This window comes from Lathamus discolor, chromosome 5, assembly GCF_037157495.1.
Source record: "Lathamus discolor isolate bLatDis1 chromosome 5, bLatDis1.hap1, whole genome shotgun sequence".
NCBI lineage: Eukaryota > Metazoa > Chordata > Aves > Psittaciformes > Psittacidae > Lathamus > Lathamus discolor.
Genome location: NC_088888.1, coordinates 26,873,241 through 26,892,960, shown reverse-complemented (window position 1 = coordinate 26,892,960; position 19,720 = coordinate 26,873,241). Strand labels below are relative to the sequence as shown.

Here is a 19,720-nt window from a genome sequence, read left to right as displayed (position 1 = left end):
ATGCTGTTTTGTCTATCTTCCTAGGCACAATAATCAGTCTTAATAAAATACCTAGCATCAGTATCTGCCCCTGGTAGCTCTTTTCCATTTACTTCCATGCCGTCTTGCAACTAAACCTTTCCATTCATTAAATTCCATGCCGGTGTTTTGTAACAATTTTCCTTAACAAAGCTATCCTAACTTTGAAGAAGACTTCAGTCCTATATTTTGTTCCTGGTGAGTACCGTGTTTCCATCCCTTCTGACAAAGTATGGGGCACAGGTCAGTAGTCTGCTAGCCAGCCTACGTAAGGGGAGGGTTGTCACCTTGCAGCATGTATGTTCCTCAGAGGCTCAGCAGCAGTAGTTACAGCAGTTATCTAAATGCAACTGTTTTACCTTCCTCAGTCTGCTTTGCACTGCAACAGCAGTTGGGATGTTTTGACTGCAGATCGCTCCTGTAAACCAATGCTCCTATTGATGTAGTACACCCAGAGCAATGGGAGCAGTGCTCGGAATTTCAGCCCACAACGAAGCGACGACAGGATACAGCAGCAGAGAGGGGGCTGGTTATACCGCTGCTAACGTGATTGTAGGCGTACTTATGTGTGGAGGATTAATCATACTAGAGCGTGGTGAAGCCAAAGCGTCCTGGGGGAAGCTGCAGTAGCGTACCATGACCCCCACGCCAGCGTTCTCTCCTTGACTCCTCGCAGATAACGGGCAGTGTCCCCCACAGGGGACGGCTGCCGGGCTGTGGCGGCGGGAGGGCCGGGCAGTGCGCCCGCCGGGCACCCGTTGCTTCCCCCGGCCCCCACCGCGCTGGCAAAAACCGACTCGGCACCGGGCGCCCTGAGGAAGGTACTGCTTCCGCCATACGTCACATCCGCTGTCGGGCGTCACCTAACGGGTCCGCTCGTTGCCGTAGCGACGGGAGCCTTCTCCGCCTCTTCCGGCTTCGCATGGCGCCGTCTTTTCCGGTGCGGGGGATAATATGGTGAGTGGCCCCGCTGGGGGAGGGGGCAGTAGGGACGGTGCATGTGGGAGCGCGGTGAGCAGGCTGCTGAGGCCACCGCTCTCGGGTGGGGGGGGTTCCGCCGCTGCCTGAGGTGGCCGGGGCTGGCTAGGGCAGAGCGCCCGGTGCCGGTCTAGGCCTCGACTGTGCTGCGCCGCCGTCCCGCGCCTGGCGCGAGCCCCGCCGTGGCGGCGGTGACGTGGCTGCGCGCGGGGGCCCGCCCCTCCCGGCCGGGGCTCCGCCGCGGGGCGGGCTCCGGCGGCCGTTGGCGGCTCCGGGGCAGCGGGGAGCGCGCGGTGCGGCTTTCCGTATATCGCTTCGGCCCCGCGCCCCCGCCGCTTGTGCGGCTCCTCGGCGGGCCCCGCGTCGGACGCCGGGGGGGGGGGGGGGCACCGCTGGAGCAGTGCCCCGAGCGGGTGGTGTGCACTGCGCTGCGGGTTGAGCCCCTGGCTCGGCCTCGGGGTGTTCACTGGGCGCTGCACCGGTCAGAGAGGGGACTCTCACATCGGGACAAACGGGTGTTGCTGCCGCTGCTCCCGCGTGTCCGTGAAAGTACGGGGCTGCTGCTGCTCGCCGTTATGGCTTGCCTCCCAGGGAGCGACCGCTGCGCGCGCTTGTTCAGCCGGGTGCTTAAACTTCATCGTGTTAGGCTGAGCACGGATAAGTCGGCACCAGTACCAGGTACTGTTACCTGTTGGCGTTGTTGGAGCAGACGCTCGCAGTCCTGTAGACCGTACATCAGCTATACAATTCCCATACAGCTGATGCAGCACCCTACGGGGACCCTCGGTGGCAGAGGTTTCTCTTTGTTGCGTTGCCCGGAATTTAGGGAAGCTTTAATACCAAAGTGCAACGTGTGGTGAGTTGGAGCTTGCTTCTGGGGTGAGCTGTGGCTAGCTTGGCTTTGCACGAGGTTCTCCTCAGTGGTACAGAATACACAGCTTCAGTGTGCCGCGTCCTGCTGTGAGAGGGGAGCTGTGGTACTGTGCTAGCAGCACACAGCGATGGGTGCTGAGGTGGTAGAGCAGCAGTCCCCTGCCTGTTAGGAAAGCTTTGCATAGTGCTCTGTCTTCTTTGTGTCTTCTGCTGGCAGTCACAGGTGCAGTAGCTCACAATCAAACCTTATTTTATCCAGCCCCAAATCGTTGCAGATGGCTGACCATCCATTACAAGTCCGCACATTTCTATTGCAGATCAAAAGGGTTTTTCATGTGGAAAGCTTGTGAGGAGGGTAGAATGGAGGACAGCTGACTAGAAGCCTGAGTCCTCTGAGAAAGGGGAGCAAACAGTACAGTTGATGAATTTTTCTGGTAGTCTGACCTTGTCACACTTTCAGGAGAGTCACATAGCACTCCTCACTCCAATCTCCTACATGTGTGTATGTTCTCTCCACCTCAGTGAAGAACTTATGTGCACAGAACTGGGATTTGGAAGAGGGAGCTCCTACAGTGGCCACGTGTAGTCCGTGTATTTAGCTTAAGCCATAACAGATTATTTGTGCCTATCATCATGTTACTGGCCTTGTGTCCATCATGTTACAGATGATAGCAGCATTGTTTTTATTTCTCTGAGGGGGTTCTCATTTATGTATATGTATATAAACAATATTTTCCTGTTTAATAAAGCAGCTGGCCTTGGGTGGGAAGTGTGCTTGGATAAAGAAAAATATTTGTGTTTTCAGAACATCTGTAGTAGCTTTATTTAAATAAAAGTAAATAAACCACTCTTGAAATGGTGTTTTGGTATGTTTCCAGTAAACTTGAATTATATCTGAATGAAGCTTAATTCTAAAGCATTCATCATTTTCTAAGATAATAACCATGTAAAGCTGTTAGAAAAATATTGTTGTATTTAATGTTTATGGCTATCTCTAGTAAACAAAAACCTTATTCTGAGTCTTTGATATAATTGTGTAAAAAATAGAATTTGATGTTCATTGTGAAGATTTCCTTTTTGCTAATTTAGACTATGGTTAAGTAACATTATTAATTAAACTGTTATTTTTTTTAAGGGGACAATACATCTGTTCCGCAAATCACAGAGATCATTGGTTGGAAAGTTAACACATGAGTTTAGGCTGGTTGCAGCAGATAGGAGGGTAAGTCTTTTAAAAAGTGAATGATAATAAAAAGATATTAGCTGTGATAAGTTAAACTACATTACTGACGTGAGTGTATTTTGAGATATTTTTCTTTGAAATTTTCAAGCTGTGCTTAAAAACTAAAATCCAGCTCTGAAGCTGAATTCCTTGTTGTCTTTTGTCCCAAATAGTCAGTGCTCTCCAGAGTCGTACTCACATTTGATGTGTTCAGTACAACTGTAAACTGAATATGCACAGGTGGTTTTGGTACCTGAATTCCAGCACAAAGCAAGGAACCCTCTGATATAAGTCCTATAAGTCTGTCTTCAAAGTCAGATGGTGTGTGCTGTAATAAAATGCAAATATTATACAGGGGTGATATTTTTTTTTTTAGACCAAAAAGTGTGGTACTCAAGTGCTGTTGATAAATGAGTTTTGAGACAATCTGTAAAGTTAAAATAAAGTATGCTTGTTCTGAAATGAGTTGTAAATATTTGGGAGGGAGGAGAAACCATTTCTGCTGAATTTTGGAAGGTATAAAATATATATTTATTCTCATCAACAGTCCTGGAAGATCTTGTTGTTTGGTGCTATAAATTTAATATGTATTGGCTTCCTGCTAATGTGGTGCAGCTCTACAAACAGCATAGGTAGGTGGCTCTCTTGTACTGAAACTACAACCAACTATCATGTGTTCTTAGGTTATGAAGTTCCAACATACTATAAAAGCAAAGTTCAGCACATAATGGAGTTAGGTGCCTACAAAGCCAAGTTTGGAAAGTGCTTCCTTTTGATCTGCCAGAGTCAGTTTAGAGTCATTTCTCAAGAGTCATCTCTCAAGGCAAGTGTGGATGGTGAAAGTCATCCAAAGGTTGCAAGGGTTTCCAGACCTGCTGGTTCTTTTCTTCCTGCAGCACCCATTTTAGCTTTAGGATTGCAAAAAAGTAGACTTTTAAGGTCGTCCTCAAACCTGTTCCTTATATAAATAGTTAGTGCCAGTGATACAGAGACTGACTTGCAGTTGAATCAAGATGTTTATAGTGTGACAAAATGCTTCTCTGATTCCAGGAATGCCTCTTTTCATTATTTTGTACAGGGGCTCCAAGATGCTTCCCATCACCTCTACTAAAAATAGAGTGCCTTATGTTTTTTGTTTGTGACACAAGTTTTCTTGCAGTTTCAAGATGAGTTAGAGAAGCAAAACAAGCAAAAGGTTCTGTTGAACCTACTTTTTGCTGCAGTAATGCATATTAGGGATCTCTTGCTGTGGTAGATGATGTGTTACTGGAAGATCTCCTGACTTCTCTGTATTTACGTTCATAGCCACAACTTAGTCAAAAGCTTAATACCTTTTATATCTGGGCATTATTACAGGCTTTATCAGAATTAGGATTGCCATAATCAATTCGTTTATGAGGTTTAATATATCGGTGTGTTTAGGACATTTGTATTATATACACATACAAAAGACAGGGACTTCTCTACAACATCGACAGTTCATATAGATGATAAATGTAAAAGAGGTACACAAGAGGGACTTAGAAGAATACAAGTGATGTCTGCACTGAAAAATTGTATTAAGTTTTAATATTTGGGTTTTTTTACAGCTTTAACTGCTTACACGTATTTGACAATCTTTGACCTTTTCAGGTGAGTTTTTTTCTGTTTAGTCTTAACTGTTCATTTGTGCCTGTCTTTGTATATTTCTATACATATAAAATTTATTTACAGATACAAACACGTTATTTAGTCATCAGTATAGAAACACTAACTGCTTTAAATATAACGTAAATGAATGTAAAATTGTACATCTCGATAAATACATGATGAGAAACACCACAGCTGTATTGTGAATGGCTAGTAGCAAATCGGTTCCATCATCTGTGCAGAAATGTAGCAACATAAAACAGAATCTAGCATCAAACTATCATCTGGTTTGGTCACTTGGAATGTTTCCCTAATGCTGCAGTTGTTGGTTCTGAAGTATCCCTCAGTTTTAGCATCAGGAAACAAGGAGTATGTAATCCTGTTTCTGTTTCAAAATATTTGAAGAGCTATATCCCATGCAGTCTTCCAATAAGGTCGTTAGATATTTTAAGTATTTTCTTCCTGTTTTCTAATGAAATGGTATTAAAACTACCTTAAGTATGAAAGTTCTGAGCACTTTTGATAATATTGATATTACAGACATGAAATACATTCAGTTCTTATCTGAGATGCAGGTTGGCAGCAGTGATTGGGAAATAAACTGCATAAAATACATGTAATATTTAATTATTAACCTACATTATCTTCATTGCTGGCTCACTACATTATAAAAAGTATGGCTCATCAGTCTGTTTTGTCCACTACATACTATAGCTTATCTGACTGACAGTAAAACATTCATAAATAACAGCAGCATACATGCAGAAAGGAAAATGAGTGGTTTATACAGGCACAAAAATACTTAACTTGATCTGTGGCTGCATTAGAATTGTGATATACCTTTAATGTATCTTTAATTTCTCTTAGAATTCTATATCCTCTGAGTTTTGTCATCTTGGCTTAACAGCCTTTTTCATCTTGGGAAAGTTTTGATGTTAAATTTTTCATTTGCTTATCTAGTTTATGGTATATCTCTAAAAGAAGAGTTTAATGGAGAGCTTTCTTCACTTTTACTGGGATACAAAGGAAGTGACACAAACGTGTCAGTCCTGTCATCTTGCTTATCACGTTCATTCTCATTTAAATGGTCTTTCTCAGGTTGCAGTATTTCTAGGCAAGTATCATTGCCCAGTTAACACCTTGGTACTAGCTCACTCCTCTTGCCAAGCCCCAGGTGGGATGGGGAGGAGAATCGGAGAATGGGTGAAACCTGTGGGTTGAGAGAACCATTTAATAATTAAAATGAAGTTCAATATAGTAATAAGAAGAAGAAGAAAAAAGGAGGTAACAGAGATAAAACCAAAAAGCCCAACGAACAGCAGTGATGCTCAATACAATTGCTCACCACCTGCTGACAGATGCCTAGCCCATTCCCAAGCAGTTATCAGTGGTTCCTGGCCAGCTTCCCCCTACACAGATATACTGGTCATGACGTGCTGTAGTATGGAATACTCCTTTGGCTAGTTTGGGTCAGGTGCCCTGTCTCTGCTCCCTCCTGGATTCCTGTGCCTCTTTTCAGTGGCAGAGCATGAGAGACTGAAAAGTCCTTGATTGGGGTAAGTGCTGCTTAGCAACAACTAAAATATCAGTGTACACAGCACTGCAACAGCTACTAGGAAGAATATTGACTCCATTGCAGCTGAAACCAGGACAGCAGGTTTATAAAGCACATGTAGAAGAGTACTTACTGTTGAATTTGCTATTTTCATAGACTTTTGCTTTGTACTTTCCATTACTGTGTGTGATGCCGGACAGTGTTAAAAGTATTTTCTCAAACCACCCTTGCTGCCTGTTAGTCACATTATGGGGTACCTGCTGTCATGTTCTCCAGGTCACTTTCAGAAAAATTTATGGAGTAGATATAGTCTGAACACTGGTTGTACTTATTTGTGTCAAGGCCTCTGTTAAAGTGCATTGCATTTGGAGTTAAGGCTCGTTTAGGCTGAGGGATGTTCTGTATTGAAGAAGGTTGGCAGTAGCTTTTGTAAGCGCAGCATGCTGTGAGTACAGCATTCAACTTCTCCTGATGTAAGGAATTTGAGCAACTCCTGTTTTACTAAAATTATTTGCTGCCCTTTTTATGGGAACAGCTGAAACATCCTCACACAGTCTCAGTTTTATTCCCAAACACAACCTTTCTGGATTCCCTGGAACCATCACTGACAGTGACAGTGATGGAGGTGTTGAGTTTGTGGTTAAGACGTGGTAATATTCATTTGTTCAGTTCTGATAGCTGAAGTGTATATTTGTAGATTATAAAGTTTGTAAAGGCTGAAGTTACTTATCATAGTGTAATTCTTCCACTTTTTTTCAGTTTGATAACGTGTCTAATAAGCTACTGGGTAATGATGAAGAAACCCAGCCCCATGTATTCGTTTGGGTAAGTACTAATAACAGGATCTAGTATTTAATAACACACCATGTGATACATTGCTGACTTTCATTGCCTGTATCTGCTAACAGCCATTTCTTGTGGCATGATTTGTGTATGAAAGCCTAAAAATAAGGAGGACCAAGACTGATGCTTTATAGAACAGGGGAGGAGCAGGAAGGGGAGGGACAGCAAAAAGAATGAGGAAATACCGATTTTAAGCTATTTGTGATATGTGGAGTTTTGGCTTCGAAGACATTGAAAATAATGCCTGTTCCATAAAACTTTCGATTTGTTCCCACCAATCTGCTCCTGAAAGAATCAGGAATAGTATGTCTATCCTGCTGGTTCCTTCCAAGGACCAGAATGCATTTGATGCACTGTTCGGTGTCCAGTGTTTCTAAACTTCCTTCTCAAATTTCAGGTTTGAAAGGTTTGAAGTTCTAGCAGTATTTGCATCTACAGTTCTGGCACAGCTTGGTGCTCTTTTTATACTGAAAGAAAGGTAGGGATATGTACCACTTTCTTCAACTTCTTGTGATGTACTGAGATATTCGAGGTTGAGCAAAAGCATATGCATTTTATAGATGCAATCTGTAGAGAGCTACTATAGAAAAACCTTCAGATTTCAAAATATAATGCTAAACCTTGTTACTCACATTGCTTACACTATACATAGGCTTTAGATGTGGTGATAGGAATTGATGAATTTCCCTGTGCATCTTGATTTTTAAGTTCATTAATAATTTTTTTTTACTTCAGTTACTTTGTAAAGCAATTTCATAATTTATGAAGGATCTGAATGTTTATCGACTTCATCAATCCCTCAACGTTTGCTCAAATATGAATTTGACATACCAGCTACATTGGAAGCATTCATGTTTCAGGTGCTTAGCCTAAGAAAATATTTTAGTTTTAACAAAACCTCTTCTCTTTTAAACATCTGTTATTGAAAACTGGGGCAGTGTAGCTTTCATTTTTCTGTTCAAAGTCTCTCTCCATGGAGAGCTGTATTAACAACTTAGCAATTCTATACTACAGTTTGATCTGTTGTACTGATCAACTTACGAAATCTGCTGTGCTTATTTAAACAATTTATTTATTTTCTTTGCAATACTGTATCTGTTCAGGTTTTGTTTATGAATGGCAGTTAACTCTTCAGAACTGAAAAAATGTACTTCAGGTATCAAAACAAAGATGTTTTATTGTATGAATATGACTCAGATTTTCAATTATTTTTGTAGTGCAGAGCGTTTCCTGGAACAGCCCGAGATACACACGTAAGAAATTATTTTGGCATGTAAAACGATATGTTTTTCTGTGTCCCTTTGTGTTGCTAATACTTAATCTAGCATGTATGGATTATGCAAGTATATTCAACACCAGATTGGGTTTGGGTACTTCGGCATTTGTTTCAAACTATGTGCAGGGCATATTGCAATCAGTTTTTGCAAGGTACAGTTGAAATGTAATGCACATGCTCTCCTAAATAATGATTTAACTATATGTTGCTGGGTTTGTTAGTTTAGTCACAGTTCTCATGGAGACATCTTAGGAGGCCTGGTATATAGGGGGGGAGGATGCTGTGATGATTAGTGAACTGGAGGTGTTACCAAGATGATGAAGACTATGGGTAGCACAGAGAGTGTGTTTTCTTTTGTGTGAATACACATAAATGAAGGTGTTATGGGACAAAAGACCAGGCCATGTGATGTATGGTTAAGTTGTAGTTCTCCTAGGAAAGCGTAGGGACATAGGGCATTACTGCATAGGAACACCCTGTTTTAGCTCTACTACGGAAGGGACATTTACATGTATGCGTGTGCATGTGTGCAGTTAGTTACAAACTGTTACTCGGTGTTCTAAACAAATGTGATAACACTAGCGTATGAAGTTGAGTGATCTCATACAACCCTTGAAATGATAATACACTGCCAATTATTAAGCATTACATTAGTTTATCCTACTCTTGTTTTCAGCCTTAGTGAAAGATTCTTACTAGTAATTACAGCTTGACTTCACGTTTTGCGATGATGTGAGATTAAGGTACCTTTCTTTTTCCCCTCCTTAGGGGCCGACTGCTGGTTGGTACTTTCGTGGCTCTCTTTTTCAACTTATTTACAATGCTTTCCGTTAGGAATAAGCCTTTTGCTTATGTCTCTGAAGGTATGTGATAAATTAATCTACAACAAGAATTGGGAAAGGATGCTAATGTTCCTATTTTTATCAAGGTATAACTTGCCTGGCAACTTTCTTAACCTGTGGGTGTATATTACCGTTACCTCCATAAATATAACTTCATGCAATTTAGAGTTGCCATTAGTCATTAGAGTAGCATGTAGTCATTAGTATGATAAACTGAGTAGCATTTTAATGCTGAAGTACCCTTTATTTTCAATCTTTTGGATTTAGCTAGTGAAGATCATCTGTCAGATATCAGAACTTTAAAGAGGTTTTATGGATATATTAATGGATTAAAAATAAATTGATGTAATCATTCCTCTTAATAGCTCTTTTACCTGGGACTTTTCCAGTATGAAGTAGGCTTGCAGTCATTCCCACTAACTGTAAATTGTTTACAGTTGTATATTATAACTCATGTTATATAAAAGGTAATTTTGATGGTTATAACTTGCAATTATATTTGTACTTAATCAGCTCAGATGATAATGAGAGATAAACATTTTACTGCCTGGAAAAGTAGAATTTTTTAAGCGCCAGTCAATCTGTTAAGATACATTTATTCATTCACAATATATTGGTTTCTTCTCTTAAACCTTTAAGTGTACTTTAAAATGTATGCTTTTACTCATAATAATTTCATTACCTTTTTTTCTTTTGCAGCTGCCAGCACAAGTTGGCTTCAGGAACACGTTGCAGATCTTAGTAGAAGGTAAAGCTTAAAAATGTTTTTCCAGAATGTTTTGTTTCTGGAAGGCAGTGTTGGGGGTTTTGTGTATAACAATTTGGGTGCGTATTGTTGTATATTAGAGCTTTTAAAATAGCTTTACCTACTGTAGCTCTAGTGTAGGAACTCTAGAGCAAACATTGTCTCTCATATTTTCTGGATACGTCAATCTAATCAAAATACATCTTTCTCCATAACTTTCACTCTGAATGCATTCAGTACATTGTATGTAATTCTCCTTGGCTGAGGTGAGGTAAACTAGCTTTGTCCTGCACAGACTTGGGCCATACCTCTCAACATTCATTACCTTGAGTGATACATTTGTACTAATTTATGTTTGTTTATTCTGTGAGGTGGGCAAGTGACTAGGATGGTTGTAGTTTAAATGTGATAACATGAAACAGCTTACTCACTGAAACATAGCTATGGAAACTCCGCACCTGTCCAGCAGGAAACTTGAATATGTGTGTCTTCCAGGGGCTGAAGCAGTGTGACTCATTCATCTTGTCTATTAACTCCCTTGCTAGTATTGAATATCTAAATGTGAGATAACTTTTTTTGCAAATTTATCAGATGTCAGAAACAGTTATTTTGAGCCGTACGTGTACTTCCAAGTATTTATGCTGTCAGTATCAAAATGTTAAACCATATTTTATAACAAGTATGCTGCAAAGCCCGTCTGTTCCTGCATGTTGTGATTTTTGTATACAGTTGAGGAAAACAGAGAACACTGGCTTGTTAAACAGAAGAATTAACTTTATATGGCTATGAAGTATTATATCATCAAACCCAAACTGTGTGAAACAGCTCTGGAAGACTGACAATAGGGTTGTCCATGTACCTGGAGTTTTGGTGTAAAACAAGTGGATAACAATCTCAGACTCTAGCAGAGTTTTTCTTTAACCCTGTGTTTCAGGGAAGGACACAGGTAACTTGAAGGGCTCCCAGATCCAGAATCTAGAATGGCTTTTGGGTTGTGAGATAAAAATTGTTGACATAATTGTCTACAGGTTAAGAAAATGTAAATTTTTTAGTACATTTACAGCTATTTCAGATGTTTTCTGTGAAGCAGTGTTGATTACAAGTTATCTGCACCTGTATATAATTATGTTTATGAGAATTCTTACAGGAACAGACCAGCATGTGATGTCTAAACATAGGTTAGTTCTAAACAGAGCAACAAAATGTTTAATGCTGTTTTTCCTTTAAATATTCCAGTACGTGACATGCACTTACATTCACTGGGAAGTACAGAAACCCTTTTCTCTCTTCATGCTCTCACTGACAGGAGACAACTATAAATAAATATTTTTTTCCCAGTGTTCCCTCATGGGGTGTTTTTTGTCTCTTCCTGAAGTAGCTGGTCTTTTCCCTCTTTTCAGACTCCCATCAATCAGTTAGCTTTAGTTTTTGAACACAAAAGGTGTCAGATGGTTTGAAGACTAGTGACATGGAAACACACCCTCCCCTGCCCCAAGACTGATGTATATGTAATAGCAATATCTCAACCTGTAAACCACATGTGTTTCATACAGCCAACACAGTTAGCTGTGTTACTAGAAAAAAGAAAGTAGCACAAGATACGTATTTTAACATATAAAAAATCTCTGTAAAGATTAGTGTAACGTAACATTTTGTAGATGGGAAGATAGACTTGAAGCACATTTAAGATGTAAGAGGTATTAGTTTCAGATATGAGAGAGAATATGAAATGGATCTAAACTTGATTAATTTCTGCTGACATCAGGCTATTACAAAACTGAGCAGAATTAGAAGGGCCTTCACAGTTCTCATAGACACAATTTGCTATGACTGCAAAGTGTATTTGAAGTCAAATGCTGAAATAGTGGGTATGTAACTTTTGGGTTTTGAAGTAATGCTGAACAGCTAGCTGACAACTGCTTTTTCTGTTTTGTTACAGTATTTGTGGAATCATCCCAGGATTAAGTAGCATCTTTCTGCCACGAATGAACCCTTTTGTCTTGATTGATATTGCTGGAGCTCTAGCTCTTTGCATTACATATATGCTCATTGAAATCAAGTACGTACAGTTGTTTAAAAAAAGAAACTTTTGTATCCAGTCTATGAGAAATTGCATTTTTTATGTGGAAGGAGTGATCTCCTCAAAGCTGTATTTTATATGAATGGCTTTGCAACTCCGTGAATATGTTTGTCTTTTTTCAAAGAGGTATAGTTCAGATGAGATCAGTATGTGTAATGTTCTGTAAGGATATATAGTTGAAAAGAATGAAAAACAATCAAAAGAAAATTCTTACACTTTAAAAAAATGTAAATAGCTCTTTTCCTTTAACATTGTTCTTTCTTTCTAGCAACTATTTTGCTGTAGACACAGCCTCTGCTATAGCAATTGCTTTGATGACATTTGGTACCATGTATCCCATGAGCGTCTACAGTGGGAAAGTACTACTCCAGGTAAGGCAGTGTCATGAAACAAGGGATTTTGTGGTTTCGGTGTTGTTAAATGTCTTATTTTAAAAAGCAAAACAAACAAAAACCAACCAAACACGAAGTATGTTTAAGCATTTGAATGGGAAGCGTTCCCAGGGGAATTTGTGACATGCTGGAAGAATTCAATGGCAGTAGAAGTACGCATCATGAATTTGTTTAACGCCATTGGTCTCCTGTGTGGGTAGATCAGACTTAAAGGCTTTCTTACTTAAACAAGGCCAGTTAATCTTTATTATAACTTTTTTTTCCTTCTTTTTTTCCCTTCTTTTTCTTAAAGACAACCCCACCTCATGTGATTGGCCAGTTGGATAAACTTCTTAGAGAGGTAAGTCAGTGTATAAGACATAACACAGTGCACACAGCTAACATTAAATAAGCATTTAGGACTATGAAAGGGTTTTGTGAGAAGATTGCAAAAGAATTACTTTTTTTAAATGTTTTAGCTGCATGTAGCAAATATGGATCTTGCTGTCTGAGATGAATAGTGTCATTCAGGTATCTGTAACAAATCTGTTAAAGTAGTACAGGCTGTTCTTTTTATAAACTAAACTTGAGCTGCTGTTGAGTGGCTTGCAGATGCGAGTACAGGGAGGAAAAGGAGTAGAGGCAGCTGTTGACTTACAGCATGTCAGGTTGAGAAAATACTGCAATTTGGCAGCAAGAATTACTTGAAATGAGTTACTTAAACCACTTTTTGGATGGATTCAGATGTTCAAGGGTAGCAAAAATACAGTAGATAAGCATTAGTGGCATCATTAACAGACATCATCTGTTCTGTGTATGGAAGCTTCTATTTTGCTGCTGAAAGTGCTGTATTATTCAGAGATGTGTAAAAGTACATTTCCAAAAGGACTTGAAACATTCTTTCTAATTTATTTTCATATTTCTGGATGTTCACATAAAATCAGGTTTCAACTTTGGATGGTGTCTTGGAAGTCCGAAATGAGCATTTCTGGACATTGGGTTTTGGCACATTGGTAAGTTATGTCTTTATTGTCTTTTCAGCCTTTTAAAAGAGTTGAGAGTTATTAAATTTTTATTTAAATGAAGTATTTCTTCTGAAATCTAAAAAAAAAATGGAGTTAGTACTCAGTCCCTGTGATATATTGCAAAACTTCTCTTCCCTTGTCTTTTCTGTTTTTTTAAAGCTTTGTTATTGTTTAATATTATCTATGTATATTGCAGCTCTGGATTAAAGCATGCATTTTGCAACTATAGGATTTCTTTTGTATTTTGGCAGTGAAGAAAACCTCAAACAATAGTAACTTTTCAAATGGTATGTTAGTGTAAATTTTCTCAGAGGGGAGAAGAGGAAAATGTAAACCTTCAGGTACCAAAGCTCTACAGTAGAATCATGTTTTCAGCATTTTTAGGGGAAGGCGATGAAAAGAGCACCTGCAGTTGTATACTGATATTCTGAAAGCTGAAAGAAATTAAGGGCTTTTTTTCTTTGTGGTCCAGAATGATCACACAGATCTCGGTTATTCCTAAGGTGATGCAGGTATGTTGTTACAGGCAGAAAATTAAGACTTGTAGAATTTTTCTCTACTTCTGAATTCTTCAGTGTGTTACCCTTCTTAGGAAAAGAAAAAGGTAGCTGGTCTGACTGGCTGATGTGAAAATAACTTCCAGTTTACTATTCTGCCACCCAAAATACTGGATCACAGCATTGCTGGATTGATCAGATGATTATAAAACCTTCGTATGCTTATTTACCTATTGGCGTCTTCAAGCTTGCAGTATAAACTTCCTGAGACCTGGGTGTTTTCAGCTGCTCTATCTGAAGTAAAAATGGCTTACATAGCACGAGCTGTGAACCATGTTCTTTATTAAATATGAACTGAAAAAGCATGCAAGAGGTTTTGGTTTGCATCCTGTTCTCTTCTGCAGCAGTAGTACAGGGTGAATGGGGTAGTATCAACTGGGAAGAAGGCAGGGGCAGCCTACAGTCCAAGAGAAACTTTTAGTCTGAGTTCCACAGCAAGCATTGCCTATATTCTTGCTTATGGTCCTGATCTGAGCTGTGCGTGTTGTCCTCTTGCCCCCTCCAACAGCACAGGGATGACACTCTTTCCTAAATTTGGCATACAGTTTGTCTGCACTGTGTTCTTCTCTTGGGACATGTTTTTTTCCCCAGCTGTTGCCTTTCTTTTCCTGACATCTCATGTTGTATTTTATAATTTGCTTTTAAGACTCACTTTTCCTGAATGATGATCTTGATATGTTCATAAAAGATCAACACATTAGGAAAGTGCAAAATGTATCCTAATTATGGAATTAGTAAATATGTTTCACAACTTAGTAGTCTCCACTGTGAAAGGTTTTTGTGTAATTCTCTGCAGAATAATTTATCTCATCTTGAATTTATGTGAAGAATCTTTACTGAAGTAACAGTTAAGAGCCAACTTGGTTTTATCACTTTCTAGGCTGGATCAGTACATGTCCGAATTCGGAGAGATGCAAATGAACAAATGGTACTTGCCCATGTCACTAACAGGTTATACGCATTGGTCTCTACCTTGACTGTTCAGATTTTCAAAGATGACTGGATCAGACCTACCTTATCATCTGTGCCTATTGCAAACAATATTCTGAACATTTCGGATCATCATATTATTCCAATGCCATCTTTGAAAGCTGCTGATAATTTGAACCCTGTTACATCCACTCCAGCTAAGCCTGGCAGCCCACCACCAGAATTTGCTTTTAATACACCAGGCAAAAATGTGAGTCCAGTCATCCTTTTGAACACTCAGACAAAGCCCTATGGATTGGGCTTGAATCATGGATCCACACCCTACAGCAGTGTACTCAACCAAGGACTTGGAATACCGGGAATGGGAGCAACTCAAGGATTCAGAACTGGTTTTACGAATGTCCCAAGCAGATATGGAACCAACGCTCGTGGTCAACCCCGACCGTAATAAACACCATTATTTATTATACTTAAGGGTATTGACTTAATTCTTTTATTACCCAATTTTTACAAACATTTGGAATGTCAGATCATTCTAAATGGCTGGGAACAAGTGCATTGTTCATATTCATGAAATGGTTAAGCTGCATTTTTTTCTTTGTGTCAGCAGTAGCTTGTGTAATGTCACAAATATTTTCCAGACTTAGGATACTTTACAGGTAGCTTTTATAGTGTGTCAATTTCTGTTTGGCTTTTTATTCACTTTTCTTTATTTTCCCAAGAATGGATTGAGATACAGCACAACTCCATAGAGAGGAAAATTGTGACCAGGCAGCATTTTTTTTCAAATGAGAATTGCTTAATAGAAACTATTAATTCAATTCAGCATTAAATTCACTGAATGCTGAAAAGCTGAGAGAATAGGAAATTGCAGAAATACAAGTCCCAGTTCTTAGATGTTTTGATTGCTGTATTAAGCCATCTTTTGGCAAAGTCACAGTTAGTTTTGGTTGCAAAACTCCGTCAATATTCATATTGTGGCCATTGTGAAGACAATCTGGTATTTCAGGTTCTAATTAGTTTTGTGGGATTGTGTTTTTACATTTTTATTGTTGCTTTTATAGAAATTCAGATGGTTCAGCAACCATTTTCTAGTTGTAAGTATTCTATATTCATCTCTGATATCTCTTCCTTTTTGGTCTAACTGCAAAATTATTTAGCAATATCCTGGGAAATAAAATATGTCAAACTTAGATTTTAAAAGCACTTCTTTTTTACAGTTAACCCTATTTAAGATACAGAGCAAATGGCTGTGTTGTTTCTGAAGCCAGTATTTCATTTCTGACTATGGAAAGTATTCTCTGATTTTATTGGGATTTTGTATTTTTCCTCGTTGTATTTTTTCTGTAGTTTCATGGGGGAAAAGTATCTATTTCTATTCCTGGTTTATATCCAGAGTACTGGTCAGTGATTGCTGACAGTTCTGAGTGCTTAACCTTCGGGGCACACTTGGAAAAAGACTGAACTTCTCTCTGCTTTCGCATTATTGTTTTGCTGTACATCTAGGCGGCCATATTTCTTCAGGGCCTCTCTCTCTCTTCCCTCTGACTGTTGTCTTTTTCTTCACTGCTCTGATAACAGGGAAAGGCCTTTTAGAAATACTTCAGGATTTTTTTCCTGTTCTCCTGTGCAGCAAGTACCTTATAATTCCCTAGCCAATTCCTCCTCTGCACTTTCTTCAGCATCTCTTGGCTGTTTCGGAGTGGGTTACCCATTCCTGTTGTTTCATCTGCAACTCAGGGATGCTATATATTGGCTTCCACCTTGTTAATCTGTATAATAAGTCAGTCTCTCCACTTGTCCAAGAGCTGTAGTATCTCAGGGACTCCAAAGAAGTTATGTTACCTGAAGATAATGAGTTTGATACAGAAATCTTTCTCTTGTAGAACTGAGTTGAGAAAACAGCCTTCCATTTGAATTTTAAAGATATGTGGCCTCTTCACACTGGCTGAGGTTTTATTTTTCTGCATAAGGACGTTGTTTTCCTCTTTTTTTTTTTTCCCCTTTTTTTTCCCCTCCACTACCTGTGTTTCTTGCTCCAGTGCACAGAGGGTGTCACTTTCGCAAGCAAAGCAAGGTGACATTATGTGTGATTGTATCTTGCTGGGATGTTTGAGGCTGAGGGCAGTGTCCAGGCTGCCACTGGTATACAGTCCATGTAAGCTACAAGTAGGGAATCTAGTTCTGTACTTCATTTGCAGCAGGAGTAGCAGTTTCATTACTGTGTTAGAAAATGTTAATGATCTGGAAAGCTTGCATTTAAAGATTACAGTGAACTTCAAACAGTTGGTCCTGTTTCTATAAGGTCAGTATTGACTCAGTAATCACCTTTGTTTCATTGCTCTGTCTTTATGTGTGTGTAGCCTATTCCATGTGCCATTGCTGCATGGAAATTCTCTGAAGTACAGAACACTTGAACAGATTCTCTGTGCCTCTTGGATGCTGAACTAGACTGCATTCTACAGCATCTGCGACACTTAGAGCCAGCAGAATGTTTACAATATACTACTCTCATGTGGCCTGAGAATTGTTCCTTACTCCAGTTTCATAACCAAACACCCTTTTTCTGCCATTTTAAGTACATTGTATTATACTGGTTGCATGCCTACTCGTTTTTAGTAGAAAATTAAAGCTCCATTTTATGAAAAAATGAAGCTGATCCGTGATTTAAGATGAGAAGGGAGAATGAGAATTCCAGAATTCTGAGTGCAATATAATCATTTTAACAAAACTATTTTTTGGAGTGATTGTTTACAATATATATCATATGTGCAGATGATAAAGATTCTTTTAGAGATTAGAACAGCTTTTTAGCTGCTTTATTGTTATGAATATATTAAGAATATTTGTTAAATCAACACAGAGTAAAATGTCTCCTTTTATACGAGGAAAATAAAAATCAGTGTCATCTTTAAATGACAAGGAAAAAGTGGTAATTTGTGTACAAGATTTTATAGTTATATTTTTATATATGCTTGTTTAAATGATGCTCTTGGGTGATACTTCAATCTCAATGAGCAGATGTGTGAAACTTCAGAACTCTTTTTCTGGGTCTGCTGCCAAGGTAGACTTGGGTCCTTGTAATAATGCTACAGAAAGTATTTTTACTGCATTTTGCCTTTTCGAATTGTATTTTGCTGTTAGGTGGTCACAATCTAAATGTTTATCTGAAATGTGGTAAGAATTGCTAATTTATATTATCTTCATTCCTAGTGGTAGGAATGCTGCCCCAGCTAGAGCATAAAAGAGGACTCTGTCATTTCTGTCGACCAGAGGATTTGGAATTGTTACTTCTTTAACTTATTCCAACTGTGATTCCATCGGATCACTACACTTGTAGATAAACACATCAAGCTTTAGAGAATTTGAGGGGCATGTACCATTACCTGGCATAAGATTCTTGTGAAAAACCGCACTGCCCTGATACAAAATGAGCTAGACCACCTACTACAATACAAGTAACTAATGTATGGGGAGTTTTGCAGCTTTACCTATTGAGTAATGGCTCCTGAATTCATTCTGTTCTGTGTTCCCTTCACCCAGGTAAAATCCCCATTCAGCTTTGGGAGGACTTGTTGACAAGTGACAGCCTCTCATGATGGTAGATTGATGCTTTTTATTCATTTCCCCTCTTTCTCCCCCTTCCTCGATTGAGATGTGACAAGTGCTATTCAAGGAAAGAACCTGTACAGCAATCCCGCTGATCTGGGTAATGGTTGGGTTAGTTGAAGTCTCTCAGCTGATTTCCGTCCCCTGCTGCCACCATCCAACAGGGCTAGAGAAACTATCCAGGGATGAGTGCTCCAACATAAAGCCTGTCTCTGAATTTTGAAGTGACTGTCTGCACCATGTATGTTCAGAGCCTACAGGTCTGAAATATACTTGGTGATATTCAGTGTTGAAACTGAGAGTGGAAAAGATACCAGTCCTGGTGTCCCTCTTTTCGTTTTCTGAGTATTTTATCAAATGCATAGACATTCTCCTCCCTGGTTGTTCTCCCCTGCCCTAGTAGCAGTGAGAACCCACCTTGCACCATGTCTTTACTGACTACTTCAGGTTCTTGTGCTTTTGGGAGCTTAGATTCCTGGATTCACATGGTTACTGGGCTGATGTAAGCTTTCCTTCCAGCAGTTACTTTTTAAACAAATGATGGATCATATAAATTGCTAAAATGATGACCCTCCCCTCAGGGGCACCCTTTCCAGGGCTCACATCTGGTTAAGAGATGGCCTTATTTTCCTGTACGAAATAAACCCGTTCAAAACCTGAGGAGGGAGAGAAGCCTCTTTGCCTCTTCATGTTTTGAGAACCATTGAATCATGTTACACCAACCTGTATCTCATTTCTTAGTGAGCTGAGTAAACTTAAGAGAACTGCATGCTGAAGCAGTGAGATGTTGGTGACAAAACTGGCATGCCGTAAACTTGGTGTACTACAGATTGACTTAGGGTTTCAACTAACTCTAATAGAGACTTTTTTAACTAGACTTTTCCCAGTTATAACAACCCTCCAATCCCACATGTCATAACGAAGCTTGTTGTAAGTTGACTTTCAAGTTCTTGAAGAAGCAGACTAGCAGTGCACACTGCAAACGCATACTGCATTTTTCAAAAGCCTTGAAAAGTATGAAGTAGAACGAGTTCACCTGTAGCAGTGAAATTAGCCACACACAGTCATTATTAGTGTTTATGTATATAGCCATTTTGTTACCTTTTTTCACCAGTTAGGTGGGTGCAGTAGTCACCTTATACTGCTCAAAGTATTCGAACTTCAGAT

The 19,720-nt window shown here is 39.5% G+C and overlaps 1 protein-coding gene across 3 annotated transcripts; it reads left to right on the top strand.

The window, feature by feature from the left end:
- The first annotated feature begins 886 nt into the window (after positions 1 to 886).
- Positions 887 to 16,137, top strand: SLC30A6 (solute carrier family 30 member 6). 3 transcript variants are annotated; one of them, XM_065680107.1, is made up of 14 exons: positions 887 to 975; positions 3,005 to 3,091; positions 3,639 to 3,723; positions 4,681 to 4,723; positions 7,035 to 7,100; positions 7,516 to 7,596; positions 8,336 to 8,371; positions 9,163 to 9,257; positions 9,936 to 9,984; positions 11,921 to 12,040; positions 12,330 to 12,432; positions 12,746 to 12,793; positions 13,377 to 13,445; positions 14,895 to 16,137. In XM_065680107.1, the coding sequence occupies exons 1-14, from the start codon at positions 973 to 975 to the stop codon at positions 15,390 to 15,392; spliced, it is 1,383 nt and encodes a 460-aa protein (XP_065536179.1). In that variant the 5' UTR covers positions 887 to 972; the 3' UTR covers positions 15,393 to 16,137. The 3 variants fall into 3 exon arrangements, with proteins under 3 accessions (XP_065536179.1, XP_065536180.1, XP_065536181.1); XM_065680108.1 differs by lacking the exon at positions 887 to 975 and adding an exon at positions 1,239 to 1,674; XM_065680109.1 differs by lacking the exons at positions 887 to 975; positions 3,005 to 3,091; positions 3,639 to 3,723; ... (1 more) ...; positions 7,035 to 7,100; positions 7,516 to 7,596 and adding an exon at positions 7,894 to 7,978.
- The last annotated feature ends 3,583 nt before the right edge of the window (positions 16,138 to 19,720 follow it).